Source organism: Oncorhynchus masou, chromosome 30 (assembly GCF_036934945.1).
Source record: "Oncorhynchus masou masou isolate Uvic2021 chromosome 30, UVic_Omas_1.1, whole genome shotgun sequence".
NCBI lineage: Eukaryota > Metazoa > Chordata > Actinopteri > Salmoniformes > Salmonidae > Oncorhynchus > Oncorhynchus masou.
The window spans coordinates 70075368-70099934 of NC_088241.1; the positions used below are offsets into that span (position 1 = coordinate 70075368).

General features: G+C 54.5%; 1 protein-coding gene across 1 annotated transcript in view; it reads left to right on the forward strand.

Moving 5' to 3' along the window:
• The window catches only part of stau2 (staufen double-stranded RNA binding protein 2), a 332589-nt gene that overhangs the window by 47451 nt on the left and 260571 nt on the right, over positions 1 to 24567 (forward strand). Inside the window, 1 exon segment of the mRNA XM_064949687.1 lies at positions 22207 to 22366. Coding sequence (XP_064805759.1) covers positions 22207 to 22366 — 160 coding nt within the window.

A 24567-nucleotide genomic window follows, 5' to 3' on the forward strand; every position in this document is an offset into this window, starting at 1 on the left:
CCCAGTGGGCGGACCTGGCTCCCCAGTGGGCGGACCTGGCTCCCCAGTGGGCTGGACCTGGCTCCCCAGTGGGCGGACCAGGCTCCCCAGTGGGCGGACCAGGCTACCCAGTGGGCGGACCAGGCTCCCCAGTGGCTGGACCTGGCTCCCCAGTGGGCGGACCTGGCTCCCCAGTGGGCGGACCTGGCTCCCCAGTGGGCGGACCTGGCTCCCCAGTGGCTGGACCTGGCTCCCCAGTGGGCGGACCTGGCTCCCCAGTGGCTGGACCTGGCTCCCCAGTGGGCGGACCTGGCTCCCCAGTGGGCGGACCTGGCTCCCCAGTGGGCGGACCTGGCTCCCCAGTGGCTGGACCTGGCTCCCCAGTGGGCGGACCAGGCTCCCCAGTGGGCGGACCTGGCTCCCCAGTGGGCGGACCTGGCTCCCCAGTGGGCGGACCTGGCTCCCCAGTGGGCGGACCAGGCTCCCCAGTGGGCGGACCAGGCTCCCCAGTGGGCGGACCTGGCTCCCCAGTGGGCGGACCAGGCTCCCCAGTGGGCGGACCTGGCTCCCCAGTGGGCGGACCAGGCTCCCCAGTGGGCGGACCTGGCTCCCCAGTGGGCGGACCTGGCTCCCCAGTGGGCGGACCAGGCTCCCCAGTGGGCGGACCTGGCTCCCCAGTGGGCTGGACCTGGCTCCCCAGTGGGCGGACCTGGCTCCCCAGTGGGCGGACCTGGCTCCCCAGTGGGCGGACCTGGCTCCCCAGTGGCTGGACCTGGCTCCCCAGTGGGCGGACCAGGCTCCCCAGTGGGCGGACCAGGCTCCCCAGTGGGCGGACCTGGCTCCCCAGTGGGCGGACCAGGCTCCCCAGTGGGCGGACCTGGCTCCCCAGTGGGCGGACCAGGCTCCCCAGTGGGTGGACCTGGCTCCCCAGTGGGCGGACCTGGCTCCCCAGTGGGCGGACCAGGCTCCCCAGTGGGCTGGACCTGGCTCCCCAGTGGGCGGACCAGGCTCCCCAGTGGCTGGACCTGGCTCCCCAGTGGGCGGACCTGGCTCCCCAGTGGCTGGACCTGGCTCCCCAGTGGGCGGACCTGGCTCCCCAGTGGGCGGACCTGGCTCCCAGTGGGCGGACCTGGCTCCCCAGTGGCTGGACCTGGCTCCCCAGTGGGCGGACCAGGCTCCCCAGTGGGCGGACCTGGCTCCCCAGTGGGCGGACCTGGCTCCCCAGTGGGCGGACCTGGCTCCCCAGTGGGCGGACCAGGCTCCCCAGTGGGCGGACCAGGCTCCCCAGTGGGCGGACCTGGCTCCCCAGTGGGCGGACCAGGCTCCCCAGTGGGCGGACCTGGCTCCCCAGTGGGCGGACCAGGCTCCCCAGTGGGCGGACCTGGCTCCCCAGTGGGCGGACCTGGCTCCCCAGTGGGCGGACCAGGCTCCCCAGTGGGCGGACCTGGCTCCCCAGTGGGCGGACCTGGCTCCCCAGTGGCTGGACCTGGCTCCCCAGTGGGCGGAACTGGCTCCCCAGTGGCTGGACCTGGCTCCCCAGTGGGCGGACCAGGCTACCCAGTGGGCGGGACTATGTCCTCCGAGGCCCAGCCATGGGATGGTAGGGGTTACCCCTCCCTCCCAGAGGGCGTTACACTCACTCAGGATGTCTGTCGTGTGTGTGTGTGTGTGTGTGTGTGTCCACCACTGTGAGCCACATTAAAGCACATTAAAGCTACAAGGAAGTCTTCAACTTCAATTACTCCCTGCTGCTGACGACATCGTTTGATTGAGTCATAGAAACTCTCGCTCTCTCTCTCTCACTCTCACACACACACATCCACAGCGCCTGTTCTCTCCACACCCTCCCACTAGGTGTCCCAGTGTGGATCCTCCTTAATGCAGACCAGACGTACCTCTCGATAATGTTTATTGAGCCTGCTACACCACTCTGTTTATTGAGCCTGCTACACCACTCTGTTTATTGAGCCTGCTACACCACTCTGTTTATTGAGCCTGCTACACCACTCTGTTTATTGAGCCTGCTACACCACTCTGTTTATTGAGCCTGCTACACCACTCTGTTTATTGAGCCTGCTACACCACTCTGTTTATTGAGCCTGCTACACCACTCTGTTTATTGAGCCTGCTACACCACTCTGTTTATTGAGCCTGCTACACCACTCTGTTTATTGAGCCTGCTACACCACTCTGTTTATTGAGCCTGCTACACCACTCTGTTTATTGAGCCTGCTACACCACTCTGTTTATTGAGCCTGCTACACCACTCTGTTTATTGAGCCTGCTACACCACTCTGTTTATTGAGCCTGCTACACCACTCTGTTTATTGAGCCTGCTACACCACTCTGTTTATTGAGCCTGCTACACCACTCTGTTTATTGAGCCTGCTACACCACTCTGTGTTGTGTGCCTTCCTGTGTGGGAGCAGCTTACTTTCCCACGTTGCCCAGATGGGCCTCCCCCTCGCTATTATTCTCTGTCTCTCTCTCCCTCTCTTTGTCTGTCCTTCCCTCTCTCTCTCTCCCTCTCTTTGTCTGTCCTTCCCTCTCTCTCTCCCTCTCTTTGTCTGTCCTTCCCTCTCTCTCTCTCCCTCTCTTTGTCTGTCCTTCCCTCTCTCTCTCTCCCTCTCTTTGTCTGTCCTTCCCTCTCTCTCTCCCTCTCTTTGTCTGTCCTTCCCTCTCTCTCTCTCTCTCTCTCTCTCCTCTCTCTCCCTCTCTTTGTCTGTCCTTCCCTCTCTCTCTCTCTCTCTCTCTCTCCTCTTTCTCCCTCTCTTTGTCTGTCCTTCCCTCTCTCTCTCCCTCTCTTTGTCTGTCCTTCCCTCTCTCTCTCTCCCTCTCTTTGTCTGTCCTTCCCTCTCTCTCTCTCCCTCTCTTTGTCTGTCCTTCCCTCTCTCTCTCTCCCTCTCTTTGTCTGTCCTTCCCTCTCTCTCTCTCCCTCTCTTTGTCTGTCCTTCCCTCTCTCTCTCTCCCTCTCTTTGTCTGTCCTTCCCTCTCTCTCTCCCTCTCTTTGTCTGTCCTTCCCTCTCTCTCTCCCTCTCTTTGTCTGTCCTTCCCTCTCTCTCTCCCTCTCTTTGTCTGTCCTTCCCTCTCTCTCTCTCCTCTCTCTCCCTCTCTTTGTCTGTCCTTCCCTCTCTCTCTCTCCCTCTCTTTGTCTGTCCTTCCCTTTCTCTCTCCCTCTCTTTGTCTGTCCTTCCCTCTCTCTCTCCCTCTCTTTGTCTGTCCTTCCCTCTCTCTCTCCCTCTCTTTGTCTGTCCTTCCCTCTCTCTCTCTCTCCTCTCTCTCCTCTTTCTCTCTACCTGTCTCTCCTCTCTCTCTCTCTCTCCTCTCTCTCTCTCCTCTCTCCCTCCCAATCTCTCTCCTCTCTCTCTCCTTCTATCTCTCTCTCATCCCTCTCTCTTCTCTCTGTCTCCCTCCCTTTCTCTCTCTTCCTCTCTCCTCTCTCCTTCTGTCTCTGTCCCTCTCCTCTCTCTCTTTCCTTCTCTCTCTCCCTCCTCTCTGTCTCTCTCTCTCCCTCCTCTCTGTCTCTCCCTCCCTCTCTCTGTCCCTCTCTCCCTCTCTCTGTCCCTTCCTACATCCTTCTCCCTCCTTCCCAAACTCTCCCTTGTCGGGCCTCCCACAGTGACACCAGGCAGAGAAACCGAGAACCAGCCTCCAAGCCTCAATTAACAGCATAGCTAATTCAGGATAATCAATTTCCTTCAATCGTCAAGACAGAAATAGCTCACCTACAATGAAGTTAGGAGGAGGTGGTAGTGTTATTGTGTGGTTAGGGGAGACTAAACTAGTATCCCAAGTGGCAATAAGCTCTATGGGCCCTGGTCTAAAGTACGGGTACAGTTTGGGACACAGCCTGAGACCCACTGAGCTGATCAACCACTTGAGGCGGTCTCTTTCAGGCTGGGAGCCATGCATCCACAGCGGTCTCTTTCAGGCTGGGAGCCATGCATCCACAGCAGTCTCTTTCAGGCTGGGAGCCATGCATCCACAGCGGTCTCTTTCAGGCTGGGAGCCATGCATCCACAGCGGTCTCTTTCAGGCTGGGAGCCATGCATCCACAGCGGTCTCTTTCAGGCTGGGAGCCATGCATCCACAGCGGTCTCTTTCAGGCTGGGAGCCATGCATCCACAGCGGTCTCTTTCAGGCTGGGAGCCATGCATCCACAGCGGTCTCTTTCAGGCTGGGAGCCATGCATCCACAGTGGTCTCTTTCAGGCTGGGAGCCATGCATCCACAGCGGTCTCTTTCAGGCTGGGAGCCATGCTGGGAGCCATGCATCCACAGCGGTCTCTTTCAGGCTGGGAGCCATGCATCCACAGCGGTCTCTTTCAGGCTGGGAGCCATGCATCCACAGCAGTCTCTTTCAGGCTGGGAACCATGCTGGGAGCCATGCATCCACAGCGGTCTCTTTCAGGCTGGGAGCCATGCTGGGAGCCATGCATCCACAGCGGTCTCTTTCAGGCTGGGAGCCATGCATCCACAGCGGTCTCTTTCAGGCTGGGAGCCATGCTGGGAGCCATGCTGGGAGTCATGCATCCACAGCGGTCTCTTTCAGGCTGGGAGCCATGCATCCACAGCGGTCTCTTTCAGGCTGGGAGCCATGCTGGGAGCCATGCATCCACAGCGGTCTCTTTCAGGCTGGGAGCCATGCTGGGAGCCATGCATCCACAGCGGTCTCTTTCAGGCTGGGAGCCATGCATCCACAGCGGTCTCTTTCAGGCTGGGAGCCATGCTGGGAGCCATGCTGGGAGCCATGCATCCACAGCGGTCTCTTTCAGGCTGGGAGCCATGCATCCACAGCGGTCTCTTTCAGGCTGGGAGCCATGCTGGAAGCCATGCATCCACAGCGGTCTCTTTCAGGCTGGGAGCCATGCATCCACAGCGGTCTCTTTCAGGCTGGGAGCCATGCTGGGAGCCATGCTGGGAGCCATGCATCCACAGCGGTCTCTTTCAGGCTGGGAGCCATGCATCCACAGCGGTCTCTTTCAGGCTGGGAGCCATGCATCCACAGCGGTCTCTTTCAGGCTGGGAGCCATGCATCCACAGCAGTCTCTTTCAGGCTGGGAGCCATGCATCCACAGCGGTCTCTTTCAGGCTGGGAGCCATGCTGGGAGCCATGCATCCACAGCGGTCTCTTTCAGGCTGGGAGCCATGCATCCACAGCGGTCTCTTTCAGGCTGGGAGCCATGCATCCACAGCGGTCTCTTTCAGGCTGGGAACCATGCATCCACAGCGGTCTCTTTCAGGCTGGGAGCCATGCTGGGAGCCATGCTGGGAGTCATGCATCCACAGCGGTCTCTTTCAGGCTGGGAACCATGCATCCACAGCGGTCTCTTTCAGGCTGGGAGCCATGCATCCACAGCGGTCTCTTTCAGGCTGGGAGCCATGCATCCACAGCGGTCTCTTTCAGGCTGGGAGCCATGCTGGGAGCCATGCATCCACAGCGGTCTCTTTCAGGCTGGGAGCCATGCATCCACAGCGGTCTCTTTCAGGCTGGGAACCATGCATCCACAGCGGTCTCTTTCAGGCTGGGAGCCATGCATCCACAGCGGTCTCTTTCAGGCTGGGAGCCATGCATCCACAGCGGTCTCTTTCAGGCTGGGAGCCATGCTGGGAGCCATGCATCCACAGCGGTCTCTTTCAGGCTGGGAGCCATGCATCCACAGCGGTCTCTTTCAGGCTGGGAGCCATGCATCCACAGCGGTCTCTTTCAGGCTGGGAGCCATGCATCCACAGCGGTCTCTTTCAGGCTGGGAGCCATGCTGGGAGCCATGCATCCACAGCGGTCTCTTTCAGGCTGGGAGCCATGCATCCACAGCGGTCTCTTTCAGGCTGGGAGCCATGCATCCACAGCGGTCTCTTTCAGGCTGGGAGCCATGCATCCACAGCGGTCTCTTTCAGGCTGGGAACCATGCATCCACAGCGGTCTCTTTCAGGCTGGGAGCCATGCATCCACAGCAGTCTCTTTCAGGCTGGGAGCCATGCTGGGAGCCATGCATCCACAGCGGTCTCTTTCAGGCTGGGAGCCATGCTGGGAGCCATGCATCCACAGTGGTCTCTTTCAGGCTGGGAACCATTCATCCACAGTGGTCTCTTTCAGGCTGGGAACCATGCTGGGAGCCATGCATCCACAGCGGTCTCTTTCAGGCTGGGAGCCATGCTGGGAGCCATGCATCCACAGCGGTCTCTTTCAGGCTGGGAGCCATGCTGGGAGCCATGCATCCACAGCGGTCTCTTTCAGGCTGGGAGCCATGCTGGGAACCATGCATCCACAGCGGTCTCTTTCAGGCTGGGAGCCATGCATCCACAGCGGTCTCTTTCAGGCTGGGAGCCATGCATCCACAGCGGTCTCTTTCAGGCTGGGAGCCATGCATCCACAGCAGTCTCTTTCTGGCTGGGAGCCATGCATCCACAGCGGTCTCTTTCAGGCTGGGAGCCATGCTGGGAGCCATGCATCCACAGCGGTCTCTTTCAGGCTGGGAGCCATGCATCCACAGCGGTCTCTTTCAGGCTGGGAGCCATGCATCCACAGCGGTCTCTTTCAGGCTGGGAGCCATGCATCCACAGCGGTCTCTGTCAGGCTGGGAGCCATGCATCCACAGCAGTCTCTTTCAGGCTGGGAGCCATGCATCCACAGCGGTCTCTTTCAGGCTGGGAGCCATGCTGGGAGCCATGCATCCACAGCGGTCTCTTTCAGGCTGGGAGCCATGCATCCACAGCGGTCTCTTTCAGGCTGGGAGCCATGCTGGGAGCCATGCATCCACAGCGGTCTCTTTCAGGCTGGGAACCATGCATCCACAGCGGTCTCTTTCAGGCTGGGAACCATGCATCCACAGTGGTCTCTTTCAGGCTGGGAGCCATGCTGGGAGCCATGCATCCACAGCGGTCTCTTTCAGGCTGGGAACCATGCATCCACAGCGGTCTCTTTCAGGCTGGGAACCATGCATCCACAGTGGTCTCTTTCAGGCTGGGAACCATTGTTATGAACTTGAGTGAAGACCCAAAAGCGGTTTTAACAGAAAACAGAGTTCTTTAATGAAAATACAGGAATGGCATAAATCCTCTTCCAACGTTGTCAGCGGAACAAAAATAACGTTAGTATAGTGCAGGATGCTCCTGCCAGGCAGACTCCGACAGGACAGGACAAGGTGGAAGCAAACGAGACGACAGCTTGCTTCTGGCATCAAAAAACACAAACAAGAATCAGACACTGAAAGTAGCAGGAACAGAGAAAGAAATAGAGACCTAATCAGAGGGGGAAGAGAGAACAGGTGGGGAAAGAGAGAATGAGCTAGTTAGGGGAAATGTAGAACAGCTGAAGGATGAGAGACAGAGAAGGTAACCTAAAAAGACCAGCAGAGAGAGAGAATGAAGAGAAAGGACAGGAACAGACATAACAAGACATGACAACCATGCATCCACAGCGGTCTCTTTCAGGCTGGGAGCCATGCATCCACAGCGGTCTCTTTCAGGCTGGGAGCCATGCATCCACAGCGGTCTCTTTCAGGCTGGGAGCCATGCTGGGAGCCATGCATCCACAGCGGTCTCTTTCAGGCTGGGAGCCATGCATCCACAGCGGTCTCATTCAGGCTGGGAGCCATGCATCCACAGCGGTCTCTTTCAGGCTGGGAGCCATGCATCCACAGCGGTCTCTTTCAGGCTGGGAGCCAGGCTTGAAAGGATGCACATAACTCTGCAATGTTGTGTTGTATTGGAGAGAGTCTCAGTCTTAAATCATTTCCCACACACAGTCTGTGCCTGTATTTAGTTTTCATGCTAGTGAGGGCCGAGAATCCACTCTCACATAGGTACATGGTTGCTAAGGTCATCAGTGTCTTAACAATGTGATTTGCCAAGGCAGGATACTCTGAGCGCAGCCCAATCCAGAAATCTGACAGTGGCTTCTGATTCAATTACATTTTCACAGAACCGCTTGTTGCAATTTGGATGAGTCTCTCTTGTTCAGATATCAGTAAGTGGACTGGAGGCAGGGCATGAAAGGGACAACGAATCCAGTGGTTTGTGTCGTCCGTTTCGGTTACGTACCTGCTTATTTGCACATCCAACTCACTCAGGTGCTTCACTAGTCATCACATTTGACATTGTCGGTGAGATTGAGTTCATTTGCACACAAAACAATCATGCAATGATGGAAAGACCTGTGTGTTGTCCTTGTTCATGCAGACAGAGAGGAGCTCCAACTTCTTAGTCTGTGTTGTTCTTGTTAATGTTAATGAAAGAGTGAAGGTTTCACTGAGTTGTGAAATCGTAGTTTAGCACATATAACACACTGTGGCTGAGGAAAGGCACTACTCCTAATATAAGTGAACCCCAAATCAATGTGGTTCTCATCATATTTGCGCCTCTTCGATCGTCCTACGTCCCTGTCTGTTGTTCGGTGTTTTCCTGGGTCAGGGGACAGTAGCTTGGTGCTTTCCTGGGTCAGGGGGCAGTAGCTTGGTGTTTTCCTGGGTAAGGGGACAGTAGCTTGGTGCTTTCCTGGGTCAGGGGACAGTAGCTTGGTGTTTTCCTGGGTAAGGGGGCAGTAGCTTGGTGCTTTCCTGGGTAAGGGGGCAGTAGCTTGGTGCTTTCCTGGGTAAGGGGGCAGTAGCTTGGTGCTTTCCTGGGTAAGGGACAGTAGCTTGGTGTTTTCCCGGGTAAGGGGCAGTAGCTTGGTGCTTTCCTGGGTAAGGGGCCAGTCGTTTGGTGTTTTCCTTGGTAAGGGTCAGTAGCTTGGTGCTTTCCGGGTAAGGGGCAGTAGCTTGGTGTTTTCCTGGGTAAGGGGACAGTAGCTTGGTGCTTTCCTGGGTAAGGGGCAGTAGCTTGGTGTTTTCCGGGTAAGGGGGCAGTAGCTTGGTGTTTTCCTTGGTAAGGGGGCAGTAGCTTGGTGCTTTCCTGGGTAAGGGGACAGTAGCTTGGTGCTTTCCTGGGTAAGGGGACAGTAGCCTGGTGTTTTCCCGGGTAAGTGGGCAGTAGCTTGGTGTTTTCCCGGGTAAGGGGGCAGTAGCTTGGTGCTTTCCTGGGTAAGGGGACAGTAGCTTGGTGTTTTCCCGGGTAAGGGGGCAGTAGCTTGGTGCTTTCCTGGGTAAGGGGGCAGTAGCTTGGTGCTTTCCTGGGTAAGGGGGCAGTAGCTTGGTGTTTTCCCGGGTAAGGGGGCAGTAGCTTGGTGCTTTCCTGGGTTAGGGGACAGTAGCTTGGTGCTTTCCTGGGTAAGGGGGCAGTAGCTCTTCGGCTGCATCAGATTCACAGCTGTCAGTGTCCATGCTAGCTGGGCTAACAACAAATGTAGAATTACTGATTCTAGTATTGGAAGTGGAATCAGAACAACTTGTGTCTTTGACAGGTGCAGGTGTAGTACTGCCACGTGTCTATATGGATGAGGGCCTTACTGTTTTTAACCTTTTACCCTTGTTAAGAGAAAAGGGAAAGAGCCGCAGCTACGTTTGGCTACATACGGACCGTTAGTGGAATTCCCACAAGAGAGTAACGGTTAATGTGATTGGATGTTAATTATTTGACTAGGCTTCCAGTATTTGACATTGTGTTGTCATTTTGCTGAACACTGGATGGTTTCATTTTTATTTTTGTCAGTGAAACGAGGTTATTCAGGCGAGAAAAACCCCACACACAAATGTGTATAAAACCCCGTTGGAAAATATAAATAAACTGTTTGGGGAAAAAAATATATATATATATGTAATTTTTAAATATGAATCACATGTTTATTTGTCGTACCCCTAGATGGAATTTGTATTTGTGGTCGACTGGACCTTTTTGGAACACCCATTATTTTTGTCGTACTGAGATTTACTTTCAGGCGTCGGGGCCCAGGTCTGGCAGAATATCTAGACCAAATAAAATACCTAATTGGATGAGTTATTGAAAACAGCGGTAACACTTTGTGGATATGATCTACTACAGTGGTCACCAACCTTTCCTGAGTCGAGATCACTTCCGCAGTCAAAAAGCAAGCTGAGATCTACTGCTCAGATTATTTATTTGTTGTCTAGTTTGAGAAACAGACGCCTCACAAGTCTTCAACTGGCAGCTTCCTTAAATGGTACCTTGCAAAACACCAGTCTCAACGTCAACAGTGAAGAGGAGACTCCGGGATGCTGGCCTTCTAGGCAGAGTTCCTCTGTCCAGTCTCAACGTCAACAGTGAAGAGGTGACTCCGGGATGCTGGCCTTCTAGGCAGAGTTCCTCTGTCCAGTCTCAATGTCAACAGTGAAGAGGTGACTCCGGGATGCTGGCCTTCTCGGCAGAGTTCCTCTGTCCAGTCTCAACGTCAACAGTGAAGAGGTGACTCCGGGATGCTGGCCTTCTAGGCAGAGTTCCTCTGTCCAGTCTCAACGTCAACAGTGAAGAGGAGACTCTGGGATGCTGGCCTTCTAGGCAGAGTTCCTCTGTCCAGTCTCAATGTCAACAGTGAAGAGGTGACTCCGGGATGCTGGCCTTCTAGGCAGAGTTCCTCTGTCCAGTCTCAATGTCAACAGTGAAGAGGTGACTCCGGGATGCTGGCCTTCTAGGCAGAGTTCCTCTGTCCAGTCTCAATGTCAACAGTGAAGAGGTGACTCCGGGATGCTGGCCTTCTAGGCAGAGTTCCTCTGTCCAGTTTCAACGTCAACAGTGAAGAGGAGACTCTGGGATGCTGGCCTTCTAGGCAGAGTTCCTTTGTTTTGCAGGGTACTATTTAGTTTGTTGTTGCCTATTATTTGGGGGCTTTGATGCCTCATGATTGAGTATTGCTCTGTTCAAGTAGAGAGTGATTTTTCTGCGATCTGATAGGAGTGTCAGTGGGCTGACTGTGAACGCTCTGAGAGACTCTGAGTTGAGGTCGGAAGTTTACATACACCTTAGCCAAATACATTTAAACTCAGTTTTTCACAATTCCTGACATTTATTTTTCACAATTCCTGTCTCAGGTCAGTTAAGATAACCACTTCATTTTAAGAATGTGAAATGTCAGAATAATAGTAGAGAGAATGATTTATTTCAGATTTTATTTATTTCATCACAATCCCAGTGGGTCAGAAGTTTACATACACTCAATTAGTATTTGGTAGCATTGCCTTTAAATTGTTTAACTTGGGTCAAACGTTTGGCTCGCCATCCCACAATAAGTTGGGTGAATTTTGGCCCATTCCTCCTGACAGAGCTGGTGTAACTGAGTCAGGTTTGTAGGCCTCTTTGCTCTCACACACTTTTTCAGTTATGCCCCCAAATTTTAAATAGGATTGAGGTCAGGGCTTTGTGATGGCTACTCCAATACCTGGACTTTGTTGTCCTTAAGCCATTTTGCCACAACTTTGGAAGTATGCTTGGGGTCATTGTCCGTTTGGAAGACCCATATGCGACCAAGCTTTAACTTTCTGTCTTGAGATGTTGCTTCAATATATCCACATAATTTTACTTCCTCATGAAGCCATCTATATTGTGAAGTGCACCAGTCCCTCCTGCAGCAAAGCACCCCCACAACATGATGCTGCCACCCCCATGCTGCACGGTTGGGATGGTGTTCTTCGGCTTGCAGGCCTCCCCCTTTTTCCTCCAAACATAACGATGGTCATTATGGCCAAACAGTTCTATTTTTATTTCATCTGACCAGAGGACATTTCTCCAATAGTACGATCTTTGTCCCCATGTGCAGTTGTAAACCGTAGTCTGGCTGTTTTCTTCCTTGCTGAGAGGCCTTTCAGGTTATGTTCATATAGGACTCATTTTACTGTGGATATAGATACTATTGTACCTGTTTCCTCCAGCATCTTCACAAGGTTGTTCTGGTATTGATTTGCACTTTTCACACCAAAGTACGTTCATCTCTAGGAGACAGAACGTGTCTCCTTCCTGAGCGGTATGATGGCTGCGTGGTCCCATGGTGTTTATACTTTCATACTATTGTTTGTACAGATGAATGTGGTACCTTTAGGCGTTTGGAAATTGCTCCCAAGGATTTCTTTTGATTTTCCCATGATGTCAAGCAAAGAGGCACTGAGTTTGAAGGTAGGCCTTGAAATACATCCTCAGGTACACCTCCAATTGACTCAAATGATGTCAATTAGCCTATCAGAAGCTTCTAAAGCCATGACATCATTTCCTGGATTTTTCCAAGCTGTTTAAAGGCACAGTCAACTTAGTGTATGTAAACTTCTGACCCACTGGAATTGTGACAAAGAGAATTATAAGTGAAATAATCTGTCTGTAAACAACTGTTGGAAAAATGACTTGTGTCATGTACAAAGTAGATGTCCTAAACAACTTGCCAAAACTATAGTTTGTTAACAAGACATTTGTGGAGTGGTTGAAAACCGAGTTTTAATGACTCTAACCTCAGTTTATGTTAACTTCCAACTTCAACTGTATGTCGCCACAGACTAGTACATGTCCCTGGGCCTGGAAATGATTGATTCCCCCTCCAGGATGGAGAAGCTGTCTTCATTAAAGTATGGGGATTCTAGTGGGGGGGATGTAGGCAGCACACAGGAGGACATGTTTCTCTGTTGAGGTCATTTCCTTTTGAATTTCTAGCCAAATGTAAAATGTTCCTGTTTTGATTAATTTAATGGAGTGGGTTAGGTCTGCTCTATACCAAATTAGCATACCCCCTGAGTCCCTTCCCTGTTTCACACCTGGTAGTGTGGTGGATGGGACTACCAGCTCTCTGTAACCTAGAGGACAACCAGTGGGTCCATCTCCTCTATACCACCCACCTGGTAGTGTGGTGGATGGGACTACCAGCTCTCTGTAACCTAGAGGGCAACCAGTGGGTCCATCTCCTCTATACCACCCACCTGGTAGTGTGGTGGATGGGACTACCAGCTCTCTGTAACCTAGAGGACAACCAGTGGGTCCATCTCCTCTGTACCACCCACCTGGTAGTGTGGTGGATGGGACTACCAGCTCTCTGTAACCTAGAGGACAACCAGTGGGTCCATCTCCTCTATACCACCCACCTGGTAGTGTGGTGGATGGGACTACCAGCTCTCTGTAACCTAGAGGACAACCAGTGGGTCCATCTCCTCTATACCACCCACCTGGTAGTGTGGTGGATGGGACTACCAGCTCTCTGTAACCTAGAGGACAACCAGTGGGTCCATCTCCTCTATACCACCCATGGTGGATGGGACTACCAGCTCTCTGTAACCTAGAGGACAACCAGTGGGTCCGTCTCCTCTATACCAGGTTTCTTGTAGTATGATAATGTCTGTATTAGCGATTTCTTTGGTGAAGTCCAGGTTCCTGCTCTTTAGGCCAAAGGCAGATGACCTCAGACCTGGGAAATTCCAGGATGAGATAGCGAAGGCTTTGTGTTCCATAAAGTGTCCAATGTTGTTGGTTGTGTGGTTTGGCCTCAGGCCATTGTGTGAGTCAGTGTGAGCAGAGCCTGCAGAGCACCTGGTACATGCCATTGGCTTGGGCGAGTGTTAAGAGTGGGGGTTGGTCCTGTTTGCCTGCTCACTACCTGGGCGTATGTGTGACTTCCATGTTGCGGCCCGCAGGTCTGGGAGAGTGTCTCGCTGGTCTGGGAGAGTGTCTGTCTGGTCTGGGAGAGCGTCTCGCTGGTCTGGGAGAGCGTCTCGCTGGTCTGGGAGAGTGTCTCGCTGGTCTGGGAGAGTGTCTGTCTGGTCTGGGAGAGTGTCTCGCTGGTCTGGGAGAGTGTCTCGCTGGTCTGGGAGAGTGTCTCGCTGGTCTGGGAGAGTGTCTCGCTGGTCTGGGAGAGTGTCTCGCTGGTCTGGGAGAGCGTCTCGCTGGTCTGGGAGAGCGTCTCGCTGGTCTGGGAGAGCGTCTCGCTGGTCTGGGAGAGTGTCTCGCTGGTCTGGGAGAGCGTCTCGCTGGTCTGGGAGAGCGTCTCGCTGGTCTGGGAGAGCGTCTCGCTGGTCTGGGAGAGCGTCTCGCTGGTCTGGGAGAGCGTCTCGCTGGTCTGGGAGAGCGTCTCGCTGGTCTGGGAGAGCGTCTCGCTGGTCTGGGAGAGCGTCTCGCTGGTCTGGGAGAGTGTCTCGCTGGTCTGGGAGAGCGTCTCGCTGGTCTGGGAGAGCGTCTCGCTGGTCTGGGAGAGCGTCTCGCTGGTCTGGGAGAGCGTCTCGCTGGTCTGGGAGAGCGTCTCGCTGGTCTGGGAGACTGGTCTGGGCGGGGTGTCTGTTGCTCCTGTGTGAAGTGCTGCGTTTGAGAGCGATGTCCTTTAGGGTCCGGGCCGAAGGTGGGCACTGCTTCCTTGTAGAGGTGGACCTGGTCATAGAGGCTGTTCTTGTCCAGGGTGGAGTGGTGGGCCAGGAATGAAGACATTTTGTTTTGAGGCACAATCACGGGAAATACTTGCGTTTACCGGCTGTATGGTAGCAGGGGGGAGATAACCACTCAATTCAATTCAAGGGGATTTATTGGCATGGGAAACATGTGTTAACATTGCCAAAGCACTCTCTCCCTCCCTCCCATGCGCTCTCTCTCTACCTCCCACTCTCACTCTGTCTCCCTCCCTCCCACTCTCTCTCCCTCCCACTCTCTCCCTCCCTCCCACTCTCTCTCTCCCACTCTATCCCTCCCACTCTCTCTCCCTCAGTCTCCCTCCCACTCTCTCTCCCTCCGTCTCCCTCCCCCCACTCTCTCTCCCTCAGTCTCCCTCCCACTCTCTCTCCCTCCGTCTCCCTCCCTCCCACTCTCTCTCCCTCCGTCTCCCTCCCACTCTCTCTCCCTCCCTCTCACTCTCTCTCCCTCCGTCTCCCTCCCTCCCACTATCTCTCCCTCCATCTCCCTCCCTCCCCACTCTCTCTCCCTCCGTCTCCCTCCCCCCCACTCTCTCTCCCTCAGTCTCCCTCCCACTCTCTCTCCCTCCGTCTCCCTCCCTCCCTCCCACTCTCTCTCCCTCCCTCCCACTCTCTCTCCCTCCGTCTCCCTCCCTCCCACTCTCTCTCCCCCCGTCTCCCTCCCTCCCACTCTCTCTCCCACCGTCTCCATCCCTCCCACTCTCTCTCCCTCTCTCAGCACCTGTAGAAGCTGTGCAGTGGTGTGTTCCTCCGATCCAGCTGCTCTCCTCTCCTTCCAGCTCCTCAGTCCTCTGCCAAGTCAGGGGCCGTAGGGCTCTGGATAAAATGTGTTCACTGTGTAGAGCATAGGGTACAGTTTGTGATGCAGTCCTCCTGGCCTTGGCCATAGGTTACAGTTTGTGATGCAGTCCTCCTGGCCTTGGCCAGGGGGTACAGTTTGTGATGCAGTCCTCCTGGCCTTGGCCATATGGGGTCAGTTTGTGATGGTCCTCCTGGCCTTGGCCATAAGTTTGTGATGCAGTCCTCCTGGCCTTGGCCATAGGGGGTACAGTTTGTGATGCAGTCCTCCTGGCCTTGGCCATAGGGGGTACAGTTTGTGATGCAGTCCTCCTGGCCTTGGCCATAGGGGGTACAGTTTGTGATGCAGTCCTCCTGGCCTTGGCCATAGGGTACAGTTTGTGATGCAGTCCTCCTGGCCTTGGCCATAGGGTACAGTTTGTGATGCAGTCCTCCTGGCCTTGGCCATAGGGTACAGTTTGTGATGCAGTCCTCCTGGCCTTGGCCATAGGGGGTACAGTTTGTGATGCAGTCCTCCTGGCCTTGGCCATAGGGTACAGTTTGTAATGCAGTCCTCCTGGCCTTAGGGGGTATAGTTTGTGATGCAGTCCTCCTGGCCTTGGCCATAGGGTACAGTTTGTGATGCAGTCCTCCTGGCCTTGGCCCATGTTGCACTTGGCATTTCCTCTGAGGCCCTAGGGCCACGCATGACGTGAGAAGAGGGCCAGGCAAACCCACCCCGCCCTGGGAAAGGCCCCTGTGGACAGGGGATAGAGAGGGAGAGAGAAAGGGTGTGTTTGTGTGATCATAAGAGAGATCAGGGGGGGTTGTGGGGTGTCGGAGAACTCTGGTGAATTTTGGGAGAGAAACACTGACTCATTCCAACAGCCAGCTGGACTTGGAAGGATGAAGGAATGGTGAGGGGGAAGGAATGAGGGAGAAATATGGGAGGCAACAGAGGAGGGGTAGGAGAGAGGGACATGGAGAGGGAGAGAGGAACAGGGAGAGGGAGGGAGGAACAGGGAGAGAGGTACAGGGAGAGGGAGAGAGGAACAGGGAGAGGGAGAGGAACAGGGAGAGGGAGGGAGGAACAGGGAGAGAGGGAGAGAGGAACAGGGAAAGGGAGAGGAACAGGGAGAGGGAGGGAGGGAGAACAGGGAGAGAGGAACAGGGAGAGGGAGGGAGGGACATGGAGAGGGAGGGAGGTACAGGGAGAGGGAGGGAGGGAGGAACAGGGAGAGGGGGGAGGGACATGGAGAGGGAGGGAGGTACAGGGAGAGGGAGAGAGGAACAGGGAGAGGGAGGGAGGGAGGAACAGGGAGAGGGGGAGGGACATGGAGAGGGAGGGAGGTACAGGGAGAGAGGAACAGGGAGAGGGAGGGAGAGGGAAGAGGACAGGGAGAGAGGAATAGGGAGAGGGAGAGAGGAACAGGGAGAGGGAGGGAGGGACAGGGAGAGGGAGAGAGGAACAGGGAGACGGAGAGAGGAACAGGGAGAGGGAGGGAGGGACAGGGAGAGAGGAACAGGGAGAGGGAGAGAGGAACAGGGAGGGGAGAGAGGAACAGGGAGAGGGAGAGAGGAACAGGGAGAGGGAGGGAGGGAGAGGGAGAGAGGAACAGGGAGAGGGAGGGAGGAACAGGGAGAGGGAGGGAGGAACAGGGAGAGGGAGAGAGGAACAGGGAGAGGAAGGGAGGAACAGGGAGAGGGAGGGAGGGACAGGGACAGAGGAACAGGGAGAGAGGTACAGGGAGAGGGAGAGAGGAACAGGGAGAGGAAGGGAGGAACAGGGAGAGGGAGGGAGGGACAGGGACAGAGGAACAGGGAGAGGAGGGAGGGACAGGGAGAGAGGAACAGGGAGAGGGAGGGAGGAACAGGGAGAGGGAGGGAGGAACAGGGAGAGGGAGGGAGGGACAGGGACAGAGGAACAGGGAGAGGGAGGGAGGGACAGGAGAGGGACCAATCCAGGGAGAGGGAGTGGAGGAACAAGGGAGAGAGGAACAGGGGAGGAACCAAGCTGCTGAGGAAGGAGAAGGGATCCTGTCTGTGTCTCAGTGGAGGAAAATGTTGATCTGAGTTGTCAGGAAGCCATTCCTGTCAGGCTGGGATACAAAATTAGATCTGGGTCCGCCTCCCAAATAGCACAGGTCTCTGGTCAGTGGAAAGAAGTGCACTATGATCAGTGGATGGATGCCATTGGTTAGCAGGCTGACTGGGTGGATGTTTCACCATTTGCATTCATAGCAGCTTCCTTTGTCATCAGACACAACGCCTCCCTTTATGTGGCTCTAGTAGAAGATGCATGAGTTCTCTACTTGTACATGAAAGAACCAATTGGTCTGTGTCTCAGTGGAGGAACCAATCCCATCTGTGACTCAGTGCAGGAACCAATCCTGTCTGTGTCTCAGTGCAGGAACCAATCCTGTCTGTGTCTCAGTGGATGGAACCAATCCTGTCTGTGTCTCAGTGGATGAACCAATCCTGTCTGTGTCTCAGTGGAGGAACCAATCCTGTCTGTGTCTGGTGCAGGAACCAATCCTGTCTGTGTCTCAGTGGATGAACCAATCCTGTCTGTGTCTGGAGTGGGAGGACCAATCCTGTCTGTGTGGGTGGGTGCAGGAACCAATCCTGTCTGTGTCTCAGTGGAGGAACCAATCCTGTCTGTGTCTCAGTGGATGGATGGTTGGTTGGTTGGTTACGTGTGTGTGGGTGGATGGGTGGATGGTTGGTTGGGTGGGTGGATGGTTGGTTGGTTGGGTGGGTGGGTGGATGGGTGGGTGGTTGGTTGGGTGGATGGTTGGTTGGTTACGTGTGTGTGGGTGGATGGGTGGATGGTTGGTTGGGTGGGTGGATGGTTGGTTGGTTGGGTGGGTGGGTGGGTGGGTGGATGGTTGGTTGGTTGGGTGGGTGGGTGGTTGGGTGGTTGGTTGGTTGGTTACGTGTGTGTGGGTGGATGGGTGGGTGGATGGTTGGTTGGTTGGGTGGGTGGGTGGTTGGTTGGTTGGTTGGTTGGGTGGGTGGTTGGGTGGGTGGATGGGTGGATGGTTGGTTGGGTGGGTGGTTGGTTGGTTGGGTGGGTGGATGGGTGGATGGTTGGTTGGGTGGGTGGTTGGTTGGGTGGATGGTTGGTTGGTTACGTGTGGGTGGATGGTTGGTTGGTTGGGTGGGTGGGTGGGTGGTTGGTTGGTTGGGTGGGTGGTTGGTTGGTTGGTTGGTTGGTTGGTTGGTTGGGTGGATGGTGTGGGTGGATGGGTGGATGGTTGGTTGGTTGGGTGGGTGGGTGGGTGGGTGGGTGGATGGGTGGATGGTTGGGTGGGTGGTTGGTTGGTTGGGTGGGTGGTTGGTTGGGTGGATGGTTGGTTGGTTGGGTGGATGGGTGGGTGGTTGGTTGGGTGGATGGTGGATGGTTGGTGGTTGGTGGTGTGTGGGTGGATGGGTGGTGGATGGTTGGTGGGTGGGTGGTTGGTGGGTGGATGGTTGGTTGGTTGGGTGGGTGGGTGGGTGGATGGGTGGATGGTTGTTTGGTTGGGTGGATGGTTGGTGGTTGGTTGGGTGGGTGGTTGGGTGGGTGGATGGGTGGATGGTTGGTTGGTTGGGTGGGTGGGTGGGTGGGTGGGTGGTTGGGTGGGTGGGGTGGGTGGATGGGTGGGTGGTTGGTTGGGTGGATGGTTGGTTGGTTACGTGTGTGTGGGTGGATGGGTGGATGGTTGGTTGGGTGGGTGGATGGTTGGTTGGTTGGGTGGGTGGGTGGGTGGGTGGGTGGATGGTTGGTTGGTTGGGTGGGTGGTTGGGTGGGTGGTTGGTTGGTTACGTGTGTGTGGGTGGATGGGTGGGTGGATGGTTGGTTGGTTGGTTGGGTGGGTGGTTGGTTGGTTGGTTGGGTGGGTGGTTGGGTGGGTGGATGGGTGGATGGTTGGTTGGGTGTGTGGTTGGTTGGTTGGGTGGGTGGGTGGATGGGTGGATGGTTGGTTGGGTGGGTGGTTGGTTGGGTGGATGGTTGGTTGGTTACGTGTGGGTGGATGGTTGGTTGGTTGGGTGGGTGGGTTGGTTGGTTGGTTGGTTGGTTGGGTGGGTGGTTGGTTGGGTGGATGGTTGGGTGGGTGGATGGGTGGATGGTTGGTTGGTTGGGTGGGTGGGTGGGTGGTTGGTTGGTTGGGTGGATGGTTGGTTGGGTGGGTGGGTGGGTGGGTGGTTGGGTGGGTGGGTGGGTGGTTGGTTGGGTGGGTGGGTGGGTGGGTGGTTGGGTGGGTGGATGGGTGGATGGTTGGGTGGGTGGTTGGTTGGTTGGGTGGATGGGTGGATGGTTGGTTGGGTGGGTGGGTGGTTGGTTGGTTGGGTGGATGGTTGGTTGGTTGGTTGGGTGGGTGGGTGGGTGGGTGTGGATGGGTGGATGGTTGTTTGGTTGGGTGGATGGTTGGTTGGTTGGATGGGTGGATGGTTGTTTGGTTGGGTGGATGGTTGGTTGGTTGGTTGGTTGGGTGGATGGTTGGTTGGGTGGGTGGGTGGGTGGTTGGTTGGTTGGTTGGTTGGGTGGATGGTTGGTTGGTTGGTTGGGTGGGTGGATGGTTGGTTGGGTGGATGGTTGGTTGGCTACGTGTGTATGGGTAGATGGGTGGATGGGTGGGTGGATGGTTGGTTGGGTGTGTGTGCTTGCTAATGATTTATGTTCTGTTGTCTCCGCCCACATCCTGCTGTGTAAGAATACTATTCGTTATTATTATAATATTATGATTTGATTGGGTAAGAATCATTTTCAAAATTATCGTAATGATTTTATTTGTTAGGAATAATTTAAATTCTTTTTTTATTGGGTAGGAATACTTTCTGCTTTGTATTCCCCATGTATTGCTTTCTGCTCTAGACTTGGCACTCCGGCACCGCTTGCTGTGTGGTAGTAGAGAGAACAGAACATTTTTAGGGCCTTCCTCTGACAAGCATTTCGCTACACTCGCATTAACATCTGCTAACCATGTGTATGTGACAAATACATTTGATTTGATTTGATATGACACCGCCTGGTATAGAGGTCCTGGGTGGTCAGGTAGCTTGGCCCCAGTGATGTACTGGGCTGAACGCACTACCCTCTGTGGTGCCTTGCGGTCAGAGGCCGTGCAATTGCAGTACCAGGCAGTGATGCAACCGGTTAGGATGCTCTCGATGGTGCAGCTGTAGAACCTTTTGAGGATCTCAGGACCCATGCCAAATATTTTTAGTTTCCTGAGGAATAGGCTTTGTCGTCTTGGTGTGTTTGGACCATTCTAGTTTGTTGTTGATGTGGACACCAAGGAACTTGAAGCTCTCAAACTGCTTCACTACAGCCCCATCGATGACAATGGGGGCGTGCTCGGTCCTCCTTTTCCGGTAGTCCACAATCATCTCCTTACTCTTGGTTATGTTGAGGGAGAGGTTGTTATTCTGGCTCCACCCAGCCAGGTCTCTGACCTCCTCCCTATAGGCTGTCTCATCGTTGCCTTTCTGTTCTTGGGGACAGGGACTATGGTGGTCTGCTTGAAACATGTTGGTATTACAGACTCAGACAGGGAGAGGTTGAAAATGTCAGTGAAGACACCTGCCAGTTGGTCAGCACATGCCCGGAGCACATGTCCTGGTAATCCGTCTGCCCCTAGGCCTTGTGTATGTTGACCTGTTTAAAGGTCTTACTCATGTCGGCTACGGAGAGCGTGATCACACAGTAGTCCGGAACAGCTGATGCTCTCATGCATGCCTCAGTGTTGCTTGCCTCGAAGCGAGCATAGAAGTTATTTAGCTCGTCTGGTAGACTCGTGTCACTGGGCAGCTCGCGGCTGTGCAGCGTGTATCCCACTAGCTGAATATCATCATTCAGCCACGATTCCGTGAAGCATAGGATATTACAGTTTTTGATGTTCCGTTGGTAGGATATTCGTGATCGTACCAACGGTCCGACTGCCCGTTGGCGAGTTGTATTAACGATAACGGCAGCTTTCCCAGTCACCTTCTCCGGGTCCTGACCAGGCATCCGGCTCTCTGTCCTCTGTACCTGCGTCGCTTCCTCTTGCAGTTAACGGGGATGTCGGCCCTGTTGGGTGTTTGGAGAAAGTCTTGTGCGTCGTCCTTGTAGAAAAACTCTTTGTCTAATCCGAGGTGAGTCGCTGTCCTGATATCCAGAGGCTCTTTGTTGCCGTAAGATACGTCCCCCCCCCCACACACACACACATAAAAAACACATAACAGCACAATCGGTTGGGCGCCCGTAAAACTGCTGCCATTTCTTCCGCCTCCATTTTGAGAGACCCCAACCCTCCCTCCCTCTCTCTCTCGGGGTCAATTCCATTTAAATTCCTGTCGATTCAGGAACGACATTTCTCTTGGAATTTGGTTTACCTTTGGAATTGAAATGGGTTTGACCCCAACCTCGGGTTCCATACAGATGTGCTTTTCTTTTTCTAGTTTGTCATCTGGTTTTCTCAACCCTTTTTCATTTACCTGAGAGCCACACATTGGGGCGGCAGGGTAGCCTAGTGGTTAGAGCGTTTGACTAGTAACCGAAAGGTTGCAAGTTCGAATCCCCGAGCTGACAAGGTCGTTCTGCCCTTGAACAGGCAGTTAACCCACTGTTCCTAGGCCGTCATTGAAAATAAGAATTTGTTCTTAACTGACTTGCCTAGTAAAATAAAGGTAAAATAAAAAAAATAATGTTAGGACAACAAGGAAGGAGCTTTCTATCATTGATCCAGAGCAACTTACTGAACAGTCAGTGCATTCAATTAAGTTTAGGATAACAAGGACATGTCCCAGTCATTAGGCACACTAGATCATTCTATGAAATGGCTGCTGTCAGCAAAATCACTCTGGTCTCTTCCAGGCTCTACAGACTGACTGCTGTTGTCTACCAGGTTTCACTAAAGACCCAGAACAATCAAAGGCCTTTTTTCTCTCTCTCTCTCTTTCTCTCTACTCCCCACCTCTCTCGGTCTCTCTCTTTCTCTTTCTCTCTCTTTCTCTATCTCTCTCTCTACTCCCCCTCTCTCTCTACTCCCCCTCTCTCTACTCCCCCTCTCTCCCCACCTCTCTCGGTCTCTCTCGGTCTCTGACTTAAATGTAATGTAAATTTCTCTCTCTCTCTTTCTCTTTCCCTCTCTCTCCCCACCTCCCTCGGTCTCTCTCCCTCTCCCTCTCTCTCTCTACCCCTCCACCTCTCTCTACTTCCATCCCAGGTACCACTACCCAGTTCCAAAGATCTTCTATGTCCAGTTGTCTGTGGGCACTAATGAGTTTATTGGAGAGGGCCGGACTCGCCAGGCAGCCCGTCACAACGCCGCCATGAAGGCCCTGCAAGCCCTCCGCAATGAACCCATACCTGAACGACCACCTCAGGTAACTATGGGCACGGACACACACATACACTCACACACACGCGTGGGACACACAACAAATCTAACTGCCCCTATTGTTGTATGTTTACCTCCACCCTCCCCCTTCCCCCTAATCCAGATTGTGTCCTCAGGGCTACCAGAGTAGAGTTGAATCCTGATTGTGTCCTCAGGGCTACCAGGGTAGAGGTCCATTCAGTGTGTCCTCAGGGCTACCAGTGTAGAGGTCCATTCAGTGTGTCCTCAGGGCTACCAGGGTAGAGGTCCATTCAGTGTGTCCTCAGGGCTACCAGAGTAGAGGTCCATTCAGTGTGTCCTCAGGGCTACCAGGGTAGAGGTCCATTCAGTGTGTCCTCAGGGCTACCAGGGTAGAGGTCCATTCAGTGTGTCCTCAGGGCTACCAGGGTAGAGGTCCATTCAGTGTGTCCTCAGGGCTACCAGAGTAGAGGTCCATTCAGTGTGTCAGGGCTACCAGAGTAGAGGTCCATTCAGTGTGTCCTCAGGGCTACCAGAGTAGAGGTCCATTCAGTGTGTCCTCAGGGCTACCAGAGTAGAGGTCCATTCAGTGTGTCCTCAGGGTAGAGGTCCATTCAGTGTGTCCTCAGGGCTACCAGAGTAGAGGTCCATTCAGTGTGTCCTCAGGGCTACCAGGGTAGAGGTCCATTCAGTGTGTCCTCAGGGCTACCAGGGTAGAGGTCCATTCAGTGTGTCCTCAGGGCTACCAGGGTAGAGGTCCATTCAGTGTGTCCTCAGGGATACCAGGGTAGAGGTCCATTCAGTGTGTCCTCAGGGCTACCAGGGTAGAGGTCCATTCAGTGTGTCCTCAGGGCTACCAGGGTAGAGGTCCATTCAGTGTGTCCTCAGGGCTACCAGAGTAGAGGTCCATTCAGTGTGTCCTCAGGGCTACCAGGGTAGAGGTCCATTCAGTGTGTCCTCAGGGCTACCAGGGTAGAGGTCCATTCAGTGTGTCCTCAGGGCTACCAGAGTAGAGGTCCATTCAGTGTGTCCTCAGGGCTACCAGGGTAGAGGTCCATTCAGTGTGTCCTCAGGGCTACCAGGGTAGAGGTCCATTCAGTGTGTCCTCAGGGTAGAGGTCCATTCAGTGTGTCCTCAGGGCTACCAGGGTAGAGGTCCATTCAGTGTGTCCTCAGGGCTACCAGAGTAGAGGTCCATTCAGTGTGTCCTCAGGGCTACCAGAGTAGTGGTCCATTCAGTGTGTCCTCAGGGCTACCAGAATAGAGGTCCATTCAGTGTGTCCTCAGGGTAGAGGTCCATTCAGTGTGTCCTCAGGGCTACCAGAGTAGAGGTCCATTCAGTGTGTCCTCAGGGCTACCAGAATAGAGGTCCATTCAGTGTGTCCTCAGGGTAGAGGTCCATTCAGTGTGTCCTCAGGGCTACCAGGGTAGAGGTCCATTCAGTGTGTCCTCAGGGCTACCAGAGTAGAGGTCCATTCAGTGTGTCCTCAGGGTAGAGGTCCATTCAGTGTGTCCTCAGGGCTACCAGAGTAGAGGTCCATTCAGTGTGTCCTCAGGGCTACCAGAGTAGAGGTCCATTCAGTGTGTCCTCAGGGCTACCAGGGTAGAGGTCCATTCAGTGTGTCCTCAGGGCTACCAGAGTAGAGGTCCATTCAGTGTGTCCTCAGGGCTACCAGGGTAGAGGTCCATTCAGTGTGTCCTCAGGGCTACCAGAGTAGAGGTCCATTCAGTGTGTCCTCAGGGCTACCAGAGTAGAGGTCCATTCAGTGTGTCCTCAGGGCTACCAGGGTAGAGGTCCATTCAGTGTGTCCTCAGGGCTACCAGGGTAGAGGTCCATTCAGTGTGTCCTCAGGGCTACCAGAGTAGAGGTCCATTCAGTGTGTCCTCAGGGCTACCAGAGTAGAGGTCCATTCAGTGTGTCCTCAGGGCTACCAGAGTAGAGGTCCATTCAGTGTGTCCTCAGGGCTACCAGAGTAGAGGTCCATTCAGTGTGTCCTCAGGGCTACCAGAGTAGAGGTCCATTCAGTGTGTCCTCAGGGCTACCAGGGTAGAGGTCCATTCAGTGTGTCCTCAGGGCTACCAGGGTAGAGGTCCATTCAGTATGTCCTCAGGGCTACCAGGGTAGAGGTCCATTCAGTGTGTCCTCAGGGCTACCAGAGTAGAGGTCCATTCAGTGTGTCCTCAGGGCTACCAGAGTAGAGGTCCATTCAGTGTGTCCTCAGGGCTACCA